General features: G+C 39.3%; 1 protein-coding gene across 4 annotated transcripts in view; it reads right to left on the bottom strand.

Moving 5' to 3' along the window:
- Mtmr3 (myotubularin related protein 3) overlaps positions 1-20,269 on the bottom strand; it is a 134,326-nt gene that overhangs the window by 31,423 nt on the left and 82,634 nt on the right. For all 4 annotated transcript variants that reach the window (XM_059275564.1, XM_059275565.1, XM_059275566.1 and 1 more), the window contains exons 6-8: positions 18,814-18,896; positions 16,457-16,623; positions 969-1,065 (exon numbers count right to left, since the gene is read on the bottom strand). In XM_059275564.1, coding sequence (XP_059131547.1) covers positions 969-1,065; positions 16,457-16,623; positions 18,814-18,896 — 347 coding nt within the window. The remainder of the gene's footprint in view (positions 1-968; positions 1,066-16,456; positions 16,624-18,813; positions 18,897-20,269) is intronic.

The raw sequence follows: 20,269 nt of genomic DNA, 5'->3' as shown, positions 1-20,269 counted from the left end.
TCTGTATAGTCCTGGCTGTCCTTGAACTCACAGATCCACTTTGCCTCTGCCTCCATTCAAGCTCTGGCCAGTGACCACGGCAACTACTCTCTAATCCCTCGTCTTGTTCTTTTGATTGTTTTAGGTTGCAGACTAGACCTGGATCTCATTCTTTAGCAGTGGGATGACTGCTTCACAGTCCTGGAGACTGACTTACTCATATGAACTGGAGGTTCTGTGCTCACTGTCTAACAGATCCCATACCTCTTCTACTCAGAAGTCAGCTCTGCTCACTGTGAGTAAGCAGCTCCAGGGTAGGGAAAGGGGGTTCCACTCAGCAAAGCCTATGTAGCCTCAGGTTCCTATGGCTTTTCTCTCCTTCAGCCTGCCTCTGAGAACAGCTCCATGTGAAGCTCTTGCACCTTTGTAACCCCATGTTCTTCACTTGTTGGCTAGGCCCATGTGAAGAGCTGCAGTAAAAAACTGGCCAACCACAAACAGATCAAGAAAATGGCTATTATAATTTGAGGTAACTGAAAAGATCAAAGGATGATTAGTGCTGCAAAGAAACTTACGAGGGGAATAGATTCATTTCAGTCTCCTGACCTTGTTGTTTTACAGAAACTTTTTTTAAAAGATTTATTTATTTATTTATTTATTTATTTATTTATTTATTTATTTATTTATTATGTATACAACATTCTGCCTCCATGTAACCTTGCACACTAGAAGAGGGCACCAGATCTCATTATAGATGGCTGTGAGCCACCATGTGGTTGCTGGGAATTGAACTCAGGACCTCTGGAAGAGCAGTCAGTGCTCTTAACCTCTGAGCTATCTCTCCAGCCCTTACAGTACCTAAATTCTATTTCAAAGTACCTAAATTCTATTTCAAAGTACTTAAACTCAATGGTTTGCCACCTGAGAATTTTAACTCTGTTAAAAGTACTGGCTGTGAAACTCAGTCTGCAAGTATCCATGTAACTCACTTGTATTTCTCATTGATGTTGGAAATCCTCCAAGCATTGTTCATATCAAAACCCATCCGTTCCACTTCATTCTTAAACCTTGACGTTACATGCTCCCCTAGGGACAGAGACAGACAACAGAAACAAAAAAAATAAATACAATTTTGCAAAATGGAAGACAAAACCATTACCACTTTGCTCTGTTCTATTTAAATTGTTTTAGAGGCAGGAACGTATAAATAGATAACATATTTAACTTTTTTAAATTTTATTTTATGTGCATTGTTTTTCCCATGGGTGTCGAGCCCCCTGGAACTGGAATTACAGGCAGTTATGAGATGCCATGTGGGTGCTGGGAATTGAACCTGGGTCCTCTGGAGGAGCAATCAGCTCTCTTAACCACTGAACCATCTCTCCAGCCCCTATATTTAACTTTTTAGTTGAAAAAGTGGGCAGATGGTCGGTGGTGGCGCATGCCTTTAATCCCAGCACTCGGGAGGCAGAGGCAGGTGGATCTCTGTGAGTTCGAGGCCAGCCTGGTCTACAGAGCGAGATCCAGGAAAGGCGCCAAAGCTACACAGAGAAATCCTGTCTCAAAAAAAAAAAAAAAAAAAAAAAAAACGAAAAAGTGGGCAGAAAGAAAAGAGGACTAACCTAGATTAAGAATTATGTCATCTTAGCCACTGCATGCATTTAATCCCAGCACTCAAGAGGCAGAGGCAGGCATATCTCTGCGAGAATTCTAAGCCAGCCAGAGCTATATAAGTAAGACCTTTTCTCAAAAAACAAAAGTTATGTTGCTTAATTAAACTCTTTGTGGTATTGCTGTGCTCTTTCAATACACTCAATTTTTCAGAGGGCAAATGGTCCAGGGGAGGTTAGTATGACCCAAAGCCCATGTTCTTTCTTGTAATCACACAGACTACTTTCTTACATACACACTCAGACTGACAGTATACATAAAATGAAATAAAATTCATCTTTAAAAAACCACCAAGATTAATAACATAGATCTAAATTCTTCATCTGAAACCTTCTGGGTAACATTTTAGAACCTGGGAGTTTTCTGGCTTTTAGAAAGCTAAGACAGTGTATGTATTATCACACTACAGTCACAATTTCAACAGGAGCTATTTATGCATTCCTAGTTCCTCAGGGGAACACATGGGTACTTCATATCAAGTGAGATAACTGTGTCAGCTCAGATAAGATCAAACTGCAAATAGGTTAAGAAATGTTTTCTGGTTTTACAGACTATAAGCAATCAGACAAGTGGTCACAGGACCCTAGCTGCCAGTGACCAGAAATCCCAGGGAACACCCCATTATTGAAAGAAACTCTAGGCATTTATAAGAACATACTCCTGCCGGGCGGTGGTGGCGCACACTTCTTATCCCAGCACTCCGGAGGCAGAGCCAGGCAGATCTCTGTGAGTTCAAGGCAGCCTGGTCTACAGAGCAAGATACAGGGCAGGCACCAAAGCTACACAGAGAAACCCTGTCTCAAAAAAACAAAACAAAACAACAACAAAAACCAAAAAACAAAAACAAAAAAAGCACACCTACTCCCTAGCTATAACCTAGTCACATTTCTCATAAATGTGGTCCTTTCTCCCTTAAGACCGTAACAAAGATAGAGCCAGACCTACATCTAAAATCTTTCTCACTTAAAGAAGTGCATGGTCCTAGAGCGTAACTTACTAGACAAAACCACTCAGCAGGCTCCTCATGTGTGCAACCTCATGTGTTGCAAGCTGTAAAACAATGTTGGCAGAGCTAGAAGAAAGCACAACAAACAGAGCGCACAACAGACTGCTTAGAGAGAAAGATAAAACTCTGTTCTCCCTAGGGAATGAGCTTCAGAGCAGGAAACACCAATTGCCTGGATGAAGGCCAACCCTGTAAACCATACCCCATTTAAACTACTTTTCTTGACTTTAAGCTAGGTATCACATGCTTCCGGAAGATGAGCTATAAAAAGATGATGTTCCGAGCAGCAGGAAGAAAGAACAGTTCAATCTGGTCCATGTGGAAAAGTTGTAGAAGCAATGTAACAGGCTCTCAAATAGGATAGAAAGCTATCTGAGCTGAGGTACCATCTGTCTACCAATTGTAAGGAGTATTGGCCTTTCAGAAGACTAAACAGAGAGGGAGCCTTTCATTTAAAATATAAAGCTGTAAAATTATGGCAACTTTCAAGTTTGTTAAAAGAAGATAGGTAGAAAGATGGCTCAGTGGTTAAGAACACTGGCTGCTCTTCCAGAGGTCCTGAGCTCAAGTCCCAGAACCCATACGGTGGCTAACAATTGTCTAATGGTATCTAAAGCTCTTTTGTGGTGTGCAGACTACATGCAAACAAACATCCATATTCATAAAATACATACATACATATATCTTTAAAAGAGAAAGATGTCCCTTCTGATTAACTTTCAAGTTCTACAAAAGTAGAATGCACTTTTACTAATGGTTTTTTATATTAACATCTTGATTTTAGGATAAACAGTTATCCTAAAAGGATCTTGTGATTTAAAAAATAACCACTGGCATCTGGGCACCATCTTAGCAGACATCTATTATTTAAAACTGAGCTACGCTGGAGACCTGGAACAGGAAACAGCCACAGAGCAGGGAAACGGTTTAAGCTGCCACAGCCGGGTGGATAGATGGCTTGAGAGGGAGTTGTGGCCAGAAACAGATCTCATTAACTGACAGTAACTCTAGAGTTCGACAGCTCTGAGCTTGAGGTCTGTAGGTAGATCAGGCTCATGGGGAACCTCTCCCGTGTACACTGGAGTCTGAAAACTCTGAAGCTCCAATGATCAATACTTGAGGGTTAGAAAGTATGGAAACAGGTCCTACATCCAAGCAGATCTGAGTACTGTAGATGCTTCTCCCATGCTCCACTCTCTAGCTAGGGCCCAAGGGGAGTCAACAGGGGTGGGAGAAATCTGTCTAGGCCACCAACCAAAAATGGAAGTGTGGCCGGCCATGAGAAGCCTCTGGCACACAAAGAAGAGAAGCTATAAAAACGAAGACAGTTATGGCAGACATTAAAGACTCGCCCAATACAGGCTCAAATCAGCATAAAGCTGAAAGCTAAGAATCTACAGGTACAGCTGACCTTGCCCTCCCTCACCATTCATCTAACTGGCAGTCTGCCATTTGAAGCTGCTAACATGGCAGCTTTTTCTTTCATTCCTCCATTTCTTTATATTATGCTTGTGGTAGTATTTTCACTTATGACACTTTAAGAACAAGTTTTATTTATTCTAAAAATACGTATGGATGTTTTATCTGTGCATCACTTGCATGCTGGTGCCAATGGAGGCCAGAGAAGACATAGAATCCCCTGGAACTAGAGTCACAGATGGTTATGAGCTGCCATGTAGGAGCTAGGAATCAGACCCTGGTCCTCAGGAAGAGCAGCCATTGCTTTTATCTTAACTGCTGAGCCATCACTGAAGCTCCAACTTTTATGTCTTTTGTTCTTATTCTTCCTAAGTTAATCTAGCATAGTATTTCCTTTCCTTACTTGGTTTTTCCTCTTATATTTCTCATTACTTTTCCTCCTATGATATTGCAAATAGTATTTTGACTTTATTTTAATGGTTTTTGGAGACAGGGTGTCACAAAGCCTCAGTTGGTTCTAAGGTTGATACTTCTGTCTCTGCCTCCCCAGTACTAGAATTACAAGCATGCTCCATCATGCCCAGCTACTTTATTAGCTTTTAATTTTAAAAACAAATGAAAAAGAATCCATATTTTCTTTTTTTTGTCTTTGGGGGGGGGAGCAGGAGAACTGGCCCCTAAGAATCCATATTTTTTTATTTATGTACTTATTCTCATTATTATTGATTGTGTATAAATGCAGGTTCACGCATGCATGCATGCATGCATGTGAAAGTCAGAGGACAACTTGTGGGTATCAGTTCTCTTCTCCCAGCTTGAGTTCTGGGGATCAAACTCATATCTTAAAAAGCAAGCACTTTTACCTGCTCAAACATCTCACTGGCCCATGTTTTAATTTTTACTCCTATTTTTATATTTATCTAACTTAAAAAAAAAATGGATTCATATATTTTATTTTATATGTATGGTATTTGCCTGCAAGTATGTATGTACATCACATATTTGCCCGGTGCCCTCAGAAGATAGAAGAATGAGTCAGATCCTCTGGAATTGGAGTTACAGAGGATTGTAAGGCTAGGAACTCATGTGAGTACTAGGAATTGAACCTGGGTCTTCAGCAAAAGCAACACGTGCTTTAAACACAGAGCTATCTCTCCAGCCATTTATCTAAGTTTAAAAAAAAAAACTCACAAATAGGATATCTTTTGTTGTTTATGGTTATTTTTAATTTTTTTCTAAATCTCCTATTCTCTTTTCCCTTCCATAACTTCCCCACTTGTCTTTTTCTGTGTTTCACCTTTCCCTGCCTCCTACATCTCATCCATTCACTGTTTCCCATTTGTCCGAGCAATTTTAACCTCACAGCAGTCTCTATTAGTTTTACCATTTTCTGAGCCACAGTCATTGCTAACGCAGGAGTGAGCTTTAATCAGGTTCAAGTGGAGTCTCTGTCCTGTATGGTTTGACACTGCCATTAGAAGGTTTATTTTTTCCTTTCACAGTGGGAGTAAGGCCTCAAGATTAAGCTTCTCACTAAGAATACCTACAAATAAAACCAGAAGCAACACCCAAACCAGCAGATTCACAAATCCTAAACTAGGAACAGAAGAAAACTGAAAGGTCAAAGTATTTTAACTCTCCAACTTCTGAATTCAAAGACCCTGCCAGATGAAAACTCCAAGTTCATTGGTGAAATGATCAGTGGTATCAAAAAATATGCAACCAGTAGATGATCTAAATCCAGGCGCTAAAGAGAAAAGTCAGCAAGGAACACAGACAAAGTCAGCAATAGATGAAAAAAAATCAGCAATATGGATGACAAAACAACTGTAAGAAAAATTCAGCAGGAAAACTAGTGCTTTATTAAAAAACAAAACAAAACAAACAAACAAACAAAAAAACAGTGGAAAACATAACCAGTGACCACCCATGCAAAAGAATCCCAGGAGTGGAGGCCAAAGCCAAGAAAAGATCGCATTAAAGCATAAATAAAAAGAAATAGCCAGGCTGGGTGGTGGTGGTGAACGCCTTTGATCCCAGCACTCGGGAGGCAGAGGCAGGTGGATCTCTGTGAGTTTGAGGCCAGCCTGGTCTACAGAGTGAGATCCAGGAAAGGCGCAAAGCTACACAGAGAAACCCTGTCTTGAAAAACTAAGAAAAAAAAAAGTGAGACATGTGAACCAAAGAGATCAAAATCACACTTGGAGAGACAGACTAATAAATAATGATGTGAAAGCTGGATTTCCACATGTAGAAAAATCAAACTAGAACTCTATCTCCCACCAGATAAAAAAAAAGTAGAAATAAAAAATAGAAGTAAATTCAAAATGGGTCAAAGGCCTTATTGTAAGACCTGGATCTTTGAAGTGCTAGAGGAAGAAAAAAAAGATGGAAATTTAAAGGGTATCCAGCCATAGGGTATCCAGCCATAGATGTATGTCTATACCTCCCAAGAGCTGGGACTACAAGTATGTACCACACACCTTCAAGATACAGGAAACCATGTCCTGGACAAGACTGGAACAACTCAAGAAAATAACCTTAAGAATTAACAAATGTGTTCATATGAAATGTAAACACTTACACACAGCAAAGAAAACAATCCCTATAGTGAAGAAACAGCCCACAGAACTGAAAAACATCTTTGCCAACTACGTATTAGACAAAGGATACATACGCATATACATACATAAACAGAAAAAAATTACAAAACTAAACACATACACAAAAAGGGGGGAAAAAAACCCAAAAAACAAATCACCCAATCAATAAATGAGATAATGAACAGGTAGTTCTGGAATGAAGAAATAGAAATAGCCAATAAATATTTGAAAAAGTGTTCAACATCCCTAGCTATCCGAGAAATGCTAATTAAAACTGCTTTGAGCTTTCATTTCATCCCAGTTAGAATGGCTATCGTCAAGAAAACCAATGACAACAAATGCTAGCCAAGAATGTGGAGAGAGAAAAAGAGCCCCTATATACTTCTGGTGGGAATATAAACTAGTAAACCCACTATGGAAAGTAATAGGGAAGTTTCTCAAAAACCTTACTTCTATATATATACACCCAAAAGATTTTTTATTTTTTTCAGGCAGGGTTTCTCTATGTCATTTTGATTTGCATTTCTCTGATGATTAAGGATGTTGAGCATTTCTTTAAATGTCTTTCAGCCATGTGTGATTCTTCTTTTGAGAATTCTCTGTTTAGCTCTTTAGCCCATTTTTTAATTGGATTGTTCAGTATTTTGATGTCTAGTTTCTTGAGTTCTTTATATACTTTGGAGATCAGTCCTCTGTCAGATGTGGGGTTGGTGAAGGTCTTTTCCCATTCTGTTGGCTGTCTTTTTGTCTTACTGACCATGTCTTTTGCCCTACAAAAGCTTCTCAGTTTCAAGAGGTCCCATTTATTAATTGTTGCTCTCAGTGTCTGTGCTGCTGGTGTTTTTATTTAGGAAGTGATCTCCGGTGCCAATGCGTTCAAGACTACTTCCTACTTTCTCTTTTATTAAGTTTAGTGTAACTGGATTTATGTTGAGGTCTTTGATCCACTTGGACTTGAGTTTTGTGCAATGGTGACAGATATGGATCTATTTGTAATCTTTTACATATTGACATCCAGTTATGCCAGCACCATTTGTTGAAGATACTTTCTTTGTTCCATTGTATAGTTTTGGCTTCTTTGTCAAAAATCAGGTGTTCATATGTGCGTGGATTAATGTCAGGGTCTTCAATTCGATTCCATTGGTCTGTATGTCGGTTTTTATGCCAGTACCAAGCTGGTTTTATTACTATAGCTCTATAGTAGAGCTTGAGGTCAGGGACAGTGATGCCTCCAGAGGTTGCTTTATTATACAGGATTCTTTTAGCTACCCTGGGTCTTTTGTTTTTCCATATGAAGTTGAGTATTTTTGTTTCCAAATCTGGAAAGAATTGTGTTGGGATTTTGATGGGGATTGAATCTGTAGATTGCTTTTAGTAAGATTGCCATTTTTACTATGTTAATCCTACCTATCCATGAGCATGGGAGATCCTTCCATTTTCTGATATCTTCTTCAATTTCTTTCTTTAGTGATTTAAAGTTCTTATCAAATAGGTCCTTCACTTGTTTAGTTAGTGTTATCCCAAGGTATTTTATATTATTTGTGGCTATTGTAAAGGGTGATGTTTCTCTGACTTCTTTCTCAGCCCTTTTATCATTTGTGATTAGGAGAGCTACTGATTTTTTTAGTTGATCTTGTATCCTTTCACTTTACTGTAGGAGTTCCCTTGGTAGAATTTTTGGGGTCACTTATGCATACTATCATATCATCTGCAAATAGTGAAAGTTTGACTTCTTCCTTTCCAATTTGTATCCATTTGATCTCCTTTTGCTGTCTTATTGCTCTAGCTAGACCTTCAAGTACTATATTGAATAAACATGGGGAGAGTGGACAGCCTTGTCTTGTTCCTGATTTTAGTGGAATCGCTTTGAGTTTCTCTCCGTTTAATTTGATGGTGGCTGTTGGCTTGCTGTAAATTGCCTTTATTATGTTTAGGAATGTTTCTTGTATTCCTGATCTCTCTAAGACCTTTATCATGAAGGGGTGCTGGATTTGTCAAAGGCTTTTTCAGGATCTAATGAGATGATCATGTGGTTTTTTTCTTTCAGTTTGTTTATATGGTGTATTATATTGACAGATTTTTGTATGTTGAACTATCCTTGCATCGCTGGGATGAAACCTACTTGGTCATGGTGGATAATTGTTTTGATGTGTTCTTAGATTTGGTTTGCCATATTTGTTGAGTATTTTTGCATCAATGTTCATGAGGGAGACTGGTCTGTAATTCTTCTTTGATGCATCTTTGTGTGGTAATTGTTTGGTAATGTTCCTTCTGTTTCTATTGTGTGGAACAATTTGAAGAGTACTGGAATTAGTTCTTCTTTGAAAATCTGGTAGAATTCTGCACTGAAACCATTTGGTCCTGGGCTTTTTTTGGTTGGGAGACTTTTGATGACTTTCTATTTCCTTAGTGGTGATTGGCCTATTTAAATAGTTTATCTGGTCTTGATTTAACTTTAGTATGTGGTATCTATCCAGAAAATTGTTCATTTCTTCCAGATTTTCCAATTTTGTGTGGAGTACAGGTTTTTGAAGTATGACCTGATGATTCTCTGGATTTCCTTGTTGTCTGTTGTTATGTCTCCCTTTTTCATTTCTGATTTTGTTAATTTGGGTGTTCTCTCTTTGCCTTTTGGTTAATTTGGCTAGGGGTTTGTCTATCTTGTTGATTTTTTTCAAAGAACCAACTCTTTGTTTCACTGATTTTTCTGTATTGTTTTCTTGGTTTCTATTTCATTGATTTTAGCCCTCAATTTGATTATTTCCTGGCGTCTATTTCTCCTGTGTGAGTTTGTTTCTTTTTGTTCTAGAGCTTTCAGTTGTTCTGTTAAGTCATTGGTATGGGATTGCTCCATCTTCTTTATGTGTGCATTTAGAGCTATGAATTTTTCCTCTTAGCACTGTTTTCATAGTGTCCCATAAGTTTGGGTATGTTGTACTTTCATTTTCATTGAATTCTAGGAGATCTTTAATTTCTTTCTTTATTTCTTCCTTGGCCCATTTGTGTTTCAGGTGGGCATTATTCAGTTTCCATGAGATTGTAGGCTTTCTATAATTTTTGTTGTTGTTGAAATCTAACTTTAAGGCATGGTGGTCTAATAAGATACAGGAGGTTATTCTAATGTTTTTGTATCTGTTGAGATTTGCTTTGTGACCAAGCATGTGGTCAATTTTTGAGAAGGTTCCATGGGGTGCTGAGAAGAAGGTATATTCTTTTGTGTTAGGATGAAATGTTCTATAGATATCTATTAAGTCCATTTGAGTCATAACATCTGTTAGGTCCTTTATTTCTTTGTTAAGTTTCAGTCTGGTAGAATCTGTCTTCTGGTGAGAGTGGTGTGTTGAAATCTCCCACTACTAATGTGTGGGGTTTGATGATGTGCAATTTAAGCTTTAGTAATGTTTCTTTTATAAATGTGGGTGCCTTTGTATTTGGGGCATAAATGTTCAGAATCGAGACTTCATCTTGGTGGATTTTTTCCTGTGATAAATATGTAATGTCCATCCTGATCTCTTTGGATTGATTTTAGTTTGAAGTCTATTTTATTACATATTAGGATAGCTACACCAGTCTGCTTTGTAGGTCCATTTGATTGGAAAGCCTTTCCCAGTCCTTTACTCTGAGGTAGTATCTGTCTTTGAAGTTAAGGTGTGTTTCTTGCATGTAGCAGAAGAATGGATCCTGTTTTCTTATCCATTCTGTTAGTCTGTGTCTTTTTATAGGTGAATTGAGACCATTGATATTGATGGATATTAATGACCGGTGATTGTTAATTCCTGTTATTTTTTTGTGGTAGTGTTGCGTTTTCCTTCTTTGGTATTTGTTGGTGTGGGATTATCTACTGCCTGAGTTTTCTTGGGTGTGTTTAGCCTCTTTAGGTTGGATTTTTCCTTCTAGTGCTTTCTGTAGGGCTGGATTTGTGGATAGGTATTGTTTAAATCTGGTTTTATCATGGAATATTTTGTTTACTCCACCTATGGTGATTGAATAGTCTTGGTTGGCATCCGTGGTCTCTTAGTGTAAGCATAACATTTGTCCAGGACCTTCTAACTTGCATAGTCTCTATTGAGAAGTCTGATGTTATTCTGATGGGTTTGTCTTTATATGTTACTTGGTCTTTTTCCTTTGCGGCTCTTAATATTTTTTCTTTGTTCTGTATGTTTAGTGTTTTGATTATTATGTGGCGAGGGGACTTTTTTTTGGATCCAGCCTATTTGGTGTTCTGTAAGCTTCTTGTATCTTCATAGGTATTTCTTTCTTTAGGTTAGGAAAGTTTTCTTCTATGATTTTTTTGAATATATTTTCTGTGCCTTTGAATTGGTATTCTCCTTCTTCTATCCCTATTATTCTTAGGTTTGGTCTTTTCATGGTGTCCCAAATTTCTTGGACTTTTGCGTTACGACTTTTTTGTCTTTAGTGTTTTCTTTGACTGACAAATCTATTTTCTCTATTGTGTCTTCAGTGTCAGAGATTCTCTGTTCCATCTCTTGCATTCGGTTGGTTATGCTTGCTTCTGTAGTTCCTGTTCGTTTAGTCAGGATTTCTATTTCCAGCATTCCTTTAGTTTGTGTTTTCTTTATTGTCTCAATTTCAATTTTCAAATATTGAATTGTTTCCTTCATCTGTTTAATTATTTTTTCTTGGTTTTCTTTTATTTCTTCCAATTTTTTGTTTGTTTTTTCTTCTATTTCTTTAAGGGAATTTTTTATTTCCTCTTTAAGGGCCTCTATCATCTTCTTAAAGTCATTTTAAGGATTGATTTCTTCTGCTTCTTCTGCGTTGGTATGTTCAGGTCTTGCAGGTGTAGAATCGCTAGGTTCTGATGTTGTCATACAGGTCTGTACGTTGTTGACTGTATTTTTGCACTGGCGTCTACTCATCTCTTCCTATGCTTGGTGTAGGTGGTGTCTGTGTCTGAAGGTGCCTCTCTTGTTCTAATTGTTAGTCTTGATCCACTAGGAGTTCTTGGTTAAATCAGTGCTGTTGGGCTCTGTTTCTTCAGGAGTAGCTTAGGCCAATCAGTATTGGTGGGTTCTGTCTCAGGGAGTTGTTCCCAGTTAGTGCATGGTGTGTTTATGGTTTCAGTGGTTGCTGGGTTCGTAGGGGTTGGTTTTTTTGTTTTGTTTTGTTTTGTTTGTTTGTTTTTTTGGTGGGGAAGCAGGGAAAGGTAGCTGTCTGGTCCTTGGGACTCTGATGGGTAGGGACTAGGGGCTAGCGACCTGATCTGCCGGTCTGGAGATGGGAGCTTACCTGTTCCTAGTCGGTGTAGTGTAGGCTTATGATTCTGGTGATCTGGTTCGGTGGCTGGGCGGCACCTTCTTTTGTGTTCTCAGGTCACGTTTTGCTCATTCGTCAACTCCTCAGCTGATCTTGTTTCCTCAGACTGCAGATTGTAGGATTCTGAATCCTCTCCCGAATGGATCTCAGCTGAGCAGGTTGTTTAGTACGGTAATCTCACCAACATCTCCAAGTTGCTGGGTTTCGCAGGATCAGCAGCTGGGCCTTGGGTTGGCCTCAGACAGAGTGTTCGGATCCGTTCTGGTCGAGTCCCACGGGAAAGGAGCCATCTCCGGTGCTGGTGTTAAAGGAGTCCCTGTTCCAAACTCTTAATCCCTTGTTTTCACTAACTCCTCAGCGGGTAATAGCTCTGTTTGCCTGCCTCTGCCGCTGCTCTCGACTTTTTATTTCTGTTTCAACCCTTCCTGTTTGCATCCTCTGCTCTCTAATCTACCTTTTCAACATTTAATATTTCCTGCACTACAATTACATAGCACAGGCATTTTCATTTTATTCTTTTTGTGTGTGTGTGGTTTTTTTTCGAGACAGGGTTTCTCTGTGTAGGTTTGTGCCTTTCCTGGAACTCTCTTTGCAGACCAGGCTGGCCTCGAACTCACAGAGATCTGCCTGCCTCTGCCTCCTGAGTGCTGGGATTAATTAAAGGCGTGCGCCACCACCGCCCGGCTTGGAAATGAATTTTTAAAACAAATGGACAATCTTTCTCATAGGCCACAGTGTCAATGTGCAATTTTAACAAAAATCTAGCTCCCTGGATGATTCTGAGTATGCACACCTGCAAAGCACAGGTGAGGCTGCAAATTAGCACCAGAGTCAGAGAAGGTTAAGAAATATCCTCTTCCAGATTTCCAAGTGATGGGGAAGAATCCCTTTTTCCTATGTACCAAAGTTCCAGAAAGTCCTTGAAGTACACACTTCTTGGACTCCATCCAAGTTCAGAAGACAACCAACCCAACAGCAGTGTAGGACCCAAGCCCATGTTACCTGCAGATAAACAAGATGTAATGTACTTGATGGACACAGCTTACCAGAGAGGTCAGAGAGTAGACATGGAACTATTAATGTAATAGTTAAATGTCCAGTCATCTGTCATTCTAGCTTGCCTTCAATCCTGATTTCTAATACAGAAGCAGCACCAACAAGCTGACTATGACAGAGAATGGAACTGTGGTGGTTAATATCAACTGTCAACCTGATGAGATCTAGAATCACCTAGGAATTAAGTCTTTAAGCATACCTGTAAGAAATTACATACATCAGGTTAAGTGAAGTAGAAAGACATTCCTATTCTAGATAGTATGTTCAATGGGCAAGGCTCCTGAATTAAATAAAAAAGGAGAAAGTGATCAGAACACTCACTGTTCTCTGCTTTTGACCACAGACACAATCTATACATCAGGCTCAAGTTCCTGTTTCCATGTTTGGTGGTGTGAATAAGAATGGCCCACATAGGCTCATATATTTGAATGCTTAGTTCCCAAGAACTAGAACTCTGGGACAGGATTAGAAGGATTAGGAGGTGTGGCCTTGCTGGAGGAAGTGTGTCAATGGGGATGGGCTGTGAGATTTAAAAGCCATGCCAGGCCCAGACTTTCTCTCTTTCTGCCTGTAGATCAGAATGTAGCTCTCAGTAACTTCTCTAGCACCAAGCCTACCTACCTGCTGCCATGCTCCCCACCATGACAGTAAGATACCATGACTTCCTCACCATGATGAAGTCTCATGAACTATGAGCAGGAGCAATCCTTTCCATTGTTAAGCTGCTTTTGTCAGGAATTTTGCCACAGCAATAACAAATAGAACTATTACTGAAGCTGAGGACACGAGAGTGAAGGTGGCAGTTCTGAGTCCACTGCCTGCCTGAATTTGAGATGGGGTTAAAGAAAAGTCAAGATTTAACAAGGACTTCCAAGCTGTGCAAATGAATCCATAACAATGCTGAGACCTCTTCTAAGTCTGAGTAAGTCCTGGAGCTGTGGCTGCAATGTGGCTGGTTCCACTATGACAGGATCAACAGCCAAACAGTAAAATTTACATGAATACCAAGACAATGATAGAGTCATCCCAATTACCTGCCTGCTGATATTCTCAGTGCTCAGCAGGAGAGAAACCATGAGCAGCTCTATGTATGGCTGAAAGACTAAACTAACTTCTACACCTTGGTGTCTATGCTTGTGGTCTCATATTCTAGAGTAGACTATACAAAGGCATCACTCTGAGATGACATAAGCATGTGGTTGTCAGCAGGGCAGTGGTGGCGCACGCCTTTAATCCCAGTACTCAGGAGGCAGAGCCAGGCAGATCTCTGTGAGTTCAAGGCCAGCCTGGTCTACACTACAGAGCGAGTTCCAGGACAGGCACCAAAACTACACAAAGAAACCCTGTCTCAAAAAAAAGAATGTGGTTGTGTGGTATGTTCCTATCTTGTAAGCTGTAGCCAACAACATTCAACACTATTGGGGAGGCATTAGAACCAGGATAGCTGGAATGAAAAAAATGCTACCAGAGTTTTTTTTTTTAAATCAAATATAAGTTTTCCTTCTATATTACATAGTAAAACTACATAAAAGGAAAAATTGAAACATATTTTTTTTCTCCTCCCTTTCTCTAGTAATGTCAGTAAAACTCCATGTAAGTAGTAGCAGATTAACATCAGTGTGAACTGTGCATCTTGAGAAGAAACAATGTCCAACTGATCAGTTAGGATGGCAATATCCTGCAGCTGTATAACTTCCACAGGGCTTTCATAAACTGGTGTAGAAGAGACATGTGAGCATTCATTGAATTGAACTCGGCAGTGTTAACACACTTGATCTTTAAGACACCCATATATATTTGAGCAGGAAGAATGTGAACTGTTTCAGTGTGATAAACAAAGGGAACTGAAGTTCAGAAAGTGGCTTGCCTAGTATTACTTAAATTAAACACAGACTATGGGCTTGAACTCAACCTTCTGAAATCTAAAACCAACAATCTACCCACTACATGCCCCCATGTTTCAGAGGCCTGTAGAAAGGCAGAGGACACTGGAGAACTGTATTGGTGGCCAAAGAATAGCAAACATGAGTAAGCAAAGAGCCTGAGGACCCTCCCTCAGGACAAAGCATCCATCTTAGGAATATCCAAAGAAACAACTAGAATTACCAAGGGACTAAAGATGTACTCTTTAAAAGTTTGTTGTTTGTGAAGTAACTAATAAAAGGCAAGCAAGCCTTACTGGCAAATGGCAGGCAACCCCAAGCCAGAAAAGGCCTCTTAGAGTTAGTATCACAAACAAGAAGACACAACAGGTTCACTTCCAAGTTATTCTTATAGGAGACAATAGGGAAATAAAAACTGAAATAATATGCAACAGTTAAATTTCAGCAAATGTAGATATAAGATTTGTGGACTTCATTTTAACTTTACCTTTAAAACACTTGAGAAAAGAGCCACATTTTTTAATTTATTTTTTTACATTTGAGACAGGATCTCACTATGTAGGGCTGGCTAATTGGCTTCACAGTAGGTCTAGAACCTGCTATGTAGACCAGTTTGGCATTGGACTCAGCAGAAATCCACCTGCCCCTCTGCCTCCTGAGTGCTGGAATTAAAGGTGTACATCACTACACCCAGCAAAAGCCACCAGTATATACATTTTTATAATTAGCTTAAAACATGATGACAGGGGCTGGGGAGATGACGCAGTAAAGAGCTTGCTGGGTAAGCATGAAGACCTGAGTTTGAATCTCTAACACCGGTGTAAAAAGCAGGGCACAGTGGCACATGCCTATAATCCAAGGCCTGGGGAGGTGAAGACAGAAGATTGCTGGAGCTTGTTGGCCAGTTAATCTGGTTGAATTAGTGAGCTTTACCCTATCTCAAAAAATAAGGTGGACAGCCATAGAGGAAGACATCCAATATCAACCTCTGGCCTCCATATGTGTATATACCTACCACTACCTACCTACACACACACACACACACACACACACACACACACACACACACACAAACTAGATGACACTATAAATAATTGCCTTAGCATATGCAAGATCTAGAGTTCAATCTCTAGCACATCACATACACCTTACACACACATACATGACATTTTAATAAAAGATCAGGGAGAAAGGTAAAAGAATAAAGTGAGAAATTAAGCACTTTCACATAAATGTGCAAGGCTGGTGTGGTTCAAGGCCTACTCAAATGACACTTTAACATGAATGTTACCAAACACATACACAAAATTCACAGCTACTTTCTATTAGGGTTCCACAACCCCCACAACCTTCTTATAGTCATTTTAGGCCTAGGAAACTAAAGTGTCAAACACAGTTTTTTTCTCTTCCCCTGGAAAGGAGGAAATGTATCTTACTAAACTTAGAATAATGGAAACAAGCTAGATGCTTTATAAAACAGAGATTGAAGATATGAGTCCTATAGGTTCCCATTTCATGATAAAGGCATCTTCAAACAAAGTTCCATAAGAAGTCTGGCCTACCTGGTCTGCACAAGTCTCCATGTTGTTCCTTTTCACTGGCATAGACCTCCATGCACCAAGCATGGTATGCAAATGAGAAGAGATCTTCTATTTTACCAGGCGGTCGGATTGCATTGTTCAATCTCTTCAGCCAATCTTGACACTGCTCAAAGGTTGGGAACTGACACCTTTGCAAAACAAAAAACAAGTATAAACGCAATCAGGTGACAGTTGATAATGAAGTCTAAGCAAAGCCACCATTTCAAGAGTGCCTGTTCATAACGAAGTGTCAACTAAGAGTGAAGAAAGCATCACAGACAGTCATTCACTACTACTTATAATAAAAAGAGATCCAACAAATTATAGCCAGCAGTGCAAAATTAAAAAAAAAAAGGGAGGGTGGACAAGTGGAAAATCTTATTATTTTAATCTAATGAATCTCTTCTGAAAATGATTAATGGTGATTATCAAAGTAAAGCATTAGTTTGTCTCTCTGACGAATCAGGTCTCACCCTACTTCTTCAGCTAGTTTTAAAGTTATCTCTCTCAAGAAGTATGTTCAAAAAAGTCCTTTTTCTTTTGTTAAAACATAATAAGCCAACCTAAAAAACAGACCACAACACAATCCACAGCCAGCTGGGGAAATGGTTTCAAAATTTGTCTACTTAGCAATTAGGACAATCAGATCCAAATTAAGGCAGAGGACATGCAAACTTTCAGCTGCAACCACATAGAGAATGAAACAATGGTATTGTATTATCAACAGCAATTTTCAGTATATACAATTAAAGGGTTAAAATAATTAATGCAAACTGAGTTTTTAAAGACTCATGTAATTTGTATTTTTGTTTGTTTGTTTGTTTTTTGGTTTTTTCGAGACAGGGTTTCTCTGTGTAGTTTTGGTGTCTATCCTGGAACTCGCTCTGTAGACCAGGCTAGCCTCAAACTCACAGAGATCCACCTGGCTCTGCCTCCCAAGTGCTGGGAATAAAGGTATGCACCACTGGCACGTTAATGTTTTCCTTAACAAGGTCACTTACAGCTTTCCCTTGTTCCAACCAATGTAGCTCAACAACATGACAGCACAGTGTTTACTGGTGCCCCAAAACAGATCAAAGGAATAAAGTAAAAATGTCAAGAATGGAGCATATTGAGTTATTAAACTAAAAACATACTTCAGGCATCATTTTGCAACGATTAGAGTTAAAATTAGTTTGATAAAATCATGAATCAATGCTAAACTTAAGAGAAATTTTGATGAGAGACAAGACAACTGCATTTTCTCAATGTATTTCCCCATAGATTAATTTTTAGTTATAAGGGGGAAAAATGTAGAAATTCACTACTACTACAGAAATTGGCTAATACTCTGACTGACTGGACTAATCAAAAGTCATCAATAGGGGACAAATGGATCAACTGTTTCTGGATGTAACACAATACCTTGAAAGGGAGTAAGTGTGTGTATATGTGTGTGTGTGTGTGTGTGTGTGTGTGTGTGTGTGTGTGTATTCCAGTTGCAGACATGTAACTTCAACTTAATCTTAAGAAATCTCTAGACAATTATAAAATGAGAAACAATCTATTGAAACAGAAAACTCTATAATTCAAAATGCCACTGTCATAAAAGACAGAGAAAGGCTACAGAAAGATTCCAGATTAAAGAAGATTACAGTCACAGCAGCCAAATGCATTATCTGATTCTAAAATGCTGAATGAGAAGGGTGAGGAAGAATGCTGTAAAGGACATCACTGGAGCAGGGATAGCAGATTTGGAAAGGGTAATATTATTGTAAAATTGTGAAGCTGACAATAATGTACAGGTTATATGAGGAAATATTCTATTGTTAGGAAAGCACACTTAAAGGGTTTAAGGTTGAAGAGCCAAGTGAAGCAATTTAATTTTTCAGAAAAGAATCTCTCTCTCTGCCTCTGTCTCTGTCTGTCTGTCTGTCTGTCTCTGTCTGTCTCTGTCTGTCTCTGTCTCTCTCTCTCTCTCTCTCTCTCTCTCTCTCTCTCTCTCTCTCTCACACACACACACACACACACACAAACACACACACGAGAGCTCTGCAAATGATAAAGTAAATTGGAGTAGAGTATTTACAGGGGTAAATGGTACACAACTGTACTACTTTAATTTTTATACTTTCTTTAAAAATTTTTATACTTTTTATATATTTAAAACTAACTTCCAAATAAGAAGTATCTGTTTGTATAGCAATATACACTAAGAATAAAATACTTCAGGTACTAACTACTCGGAAATTATTCTAACAAAGTGGACCTTCAAAGGACATTTTGCTAACAAACTATATAACAACTCTTTAAAGAGTATTTTTGCCAGTACTTCACAGCCTCACAAACACACCACCTACCTGATAACTTTGCAGTCTTTGCACGTCAAATGAAGCTGGAATATATCACGGCATTCAACACTTTCTATAAGCTGTAATGGAACCTATAATTAAAAAGGATAAAGTCCTCTTAGTCAAAAAGGCATTGACTTTTTGCAGGCACATTCAGCCCAACTGAGTAACAGCGAAAGAAGCAAATAGAGCCACAAGTTTAGCTGGACAAGTAGTGATTTGCTAAAGAGTGGATTAGTTTCCCTTTCCCTAAATCAACAACCTCAAGTCACAGCATGATGACCACTAAGAAGAGGTATGGATTCTGGAAGAGAAGCGGGAACAGGTCCTGACTGTCAAACTCACAAGCTCATCTCTCCATACTCCTTTAAGAAGCTATGATTGGCAGTAACACAAAAGTTGAAGAGCACTACATAGAAGCACTGCAGGCCAAGTGTCATGTAGTCTCTGTCCCAGACGGCAGAGGAGATTTATTCCTCAGTTCTCAGCAAAGGAGGCTTCCGGAAAAAGCTGGAGGCCTAACTACCTATAGGTTATCAAACAAAGATGGCACACCAGTAGCAACCGGTCAGGGTCTCTGTTCCATAGAATACATCACAGTTAACAAGAAGTTATATAGTAGTCAAAGAACCTGAAATTGGCTAGAACCAACTTGCTCCCAAAAAACAGTTGAAGAGCCTTGTTTGCCAAGTAGGACTCAGGTTTGAGTGAATTGGAATGGTCCCCCTTCCTTGCCAATTGTGTCACCAGGCCCTAATTAACAATACTGGGCAGAGATGAAATACACCAGTGAGACAGAAGAAATGCCTCTAAAGTATGTAAATGACCCTCAGGCTGACACAATGACATCCATCCTGAAAATATCTGACTTAACCTCCAACTACAAAAGCAATTTCCAAGCAAGATATGATAAAATAATTCCTTTTTTTTTTTTTAAGACAGGCTTTTATGCATCCCAGGTTGGCCTTAAACTCCCTATCACTGAAGACAACCCTGAACTCTTTCTTGGCTTCCCAAGTCCTAGGATTACAGGCCTGTACCACCATGGCTTGTTGATGTGGTGCTTCATGTCCAGGGCTCGATGTGTGCTAGGCAAGCACTCTACCAACTGAGTTACTATCAGCCCTGAGAACGCTCTTTTTTGTTTGTTTGTTTGTTTTTGTTTGTTTGGTTTTTTGTTTTTTGAGACAGGGTTTCTCTGTGTAGCCCTGGCTGTCCTGGAACTCACTCTGTAGACCAGGCTGCCTGCCTGTGCTGGGATTAATGGCATGCATCACCACCACCCAGACTGTGTACCCTCTTAAGACCTTGGAAAAGAGAGTAGCTTACTTGTCCCTAACACTGTATCAAACCCAGTCAAAATATGGCTATAGGAACTGCAGGTAGCACTCCAACAATTTGTTTAGGTTTGTTCACCGCCCATGCTGCCTCCAAAGGGTGGACCCGTATCAGCTCAGCTAGTTTC

The sequence above is a fragment of the Peromyscus eremicus genome, chromosome 10 (assembly GCF_949786415.1).
Source record: "Peromyscus eremicus chromosome 10, PerEre_H2_v1, whole genome shotgun sequence".
Taxonomy (NCBI): domain Eukaryota; kingdom Metazoa; phylum Chordata; class Mammalia; order Rodentia; family Cricetidae; genus Peromyscus; species Peromyscus eremicus.
Note: the sequence above shows the minus strand (reverse complement) of the source record. Positions and strands in the feature narration are given on the sequence as shown.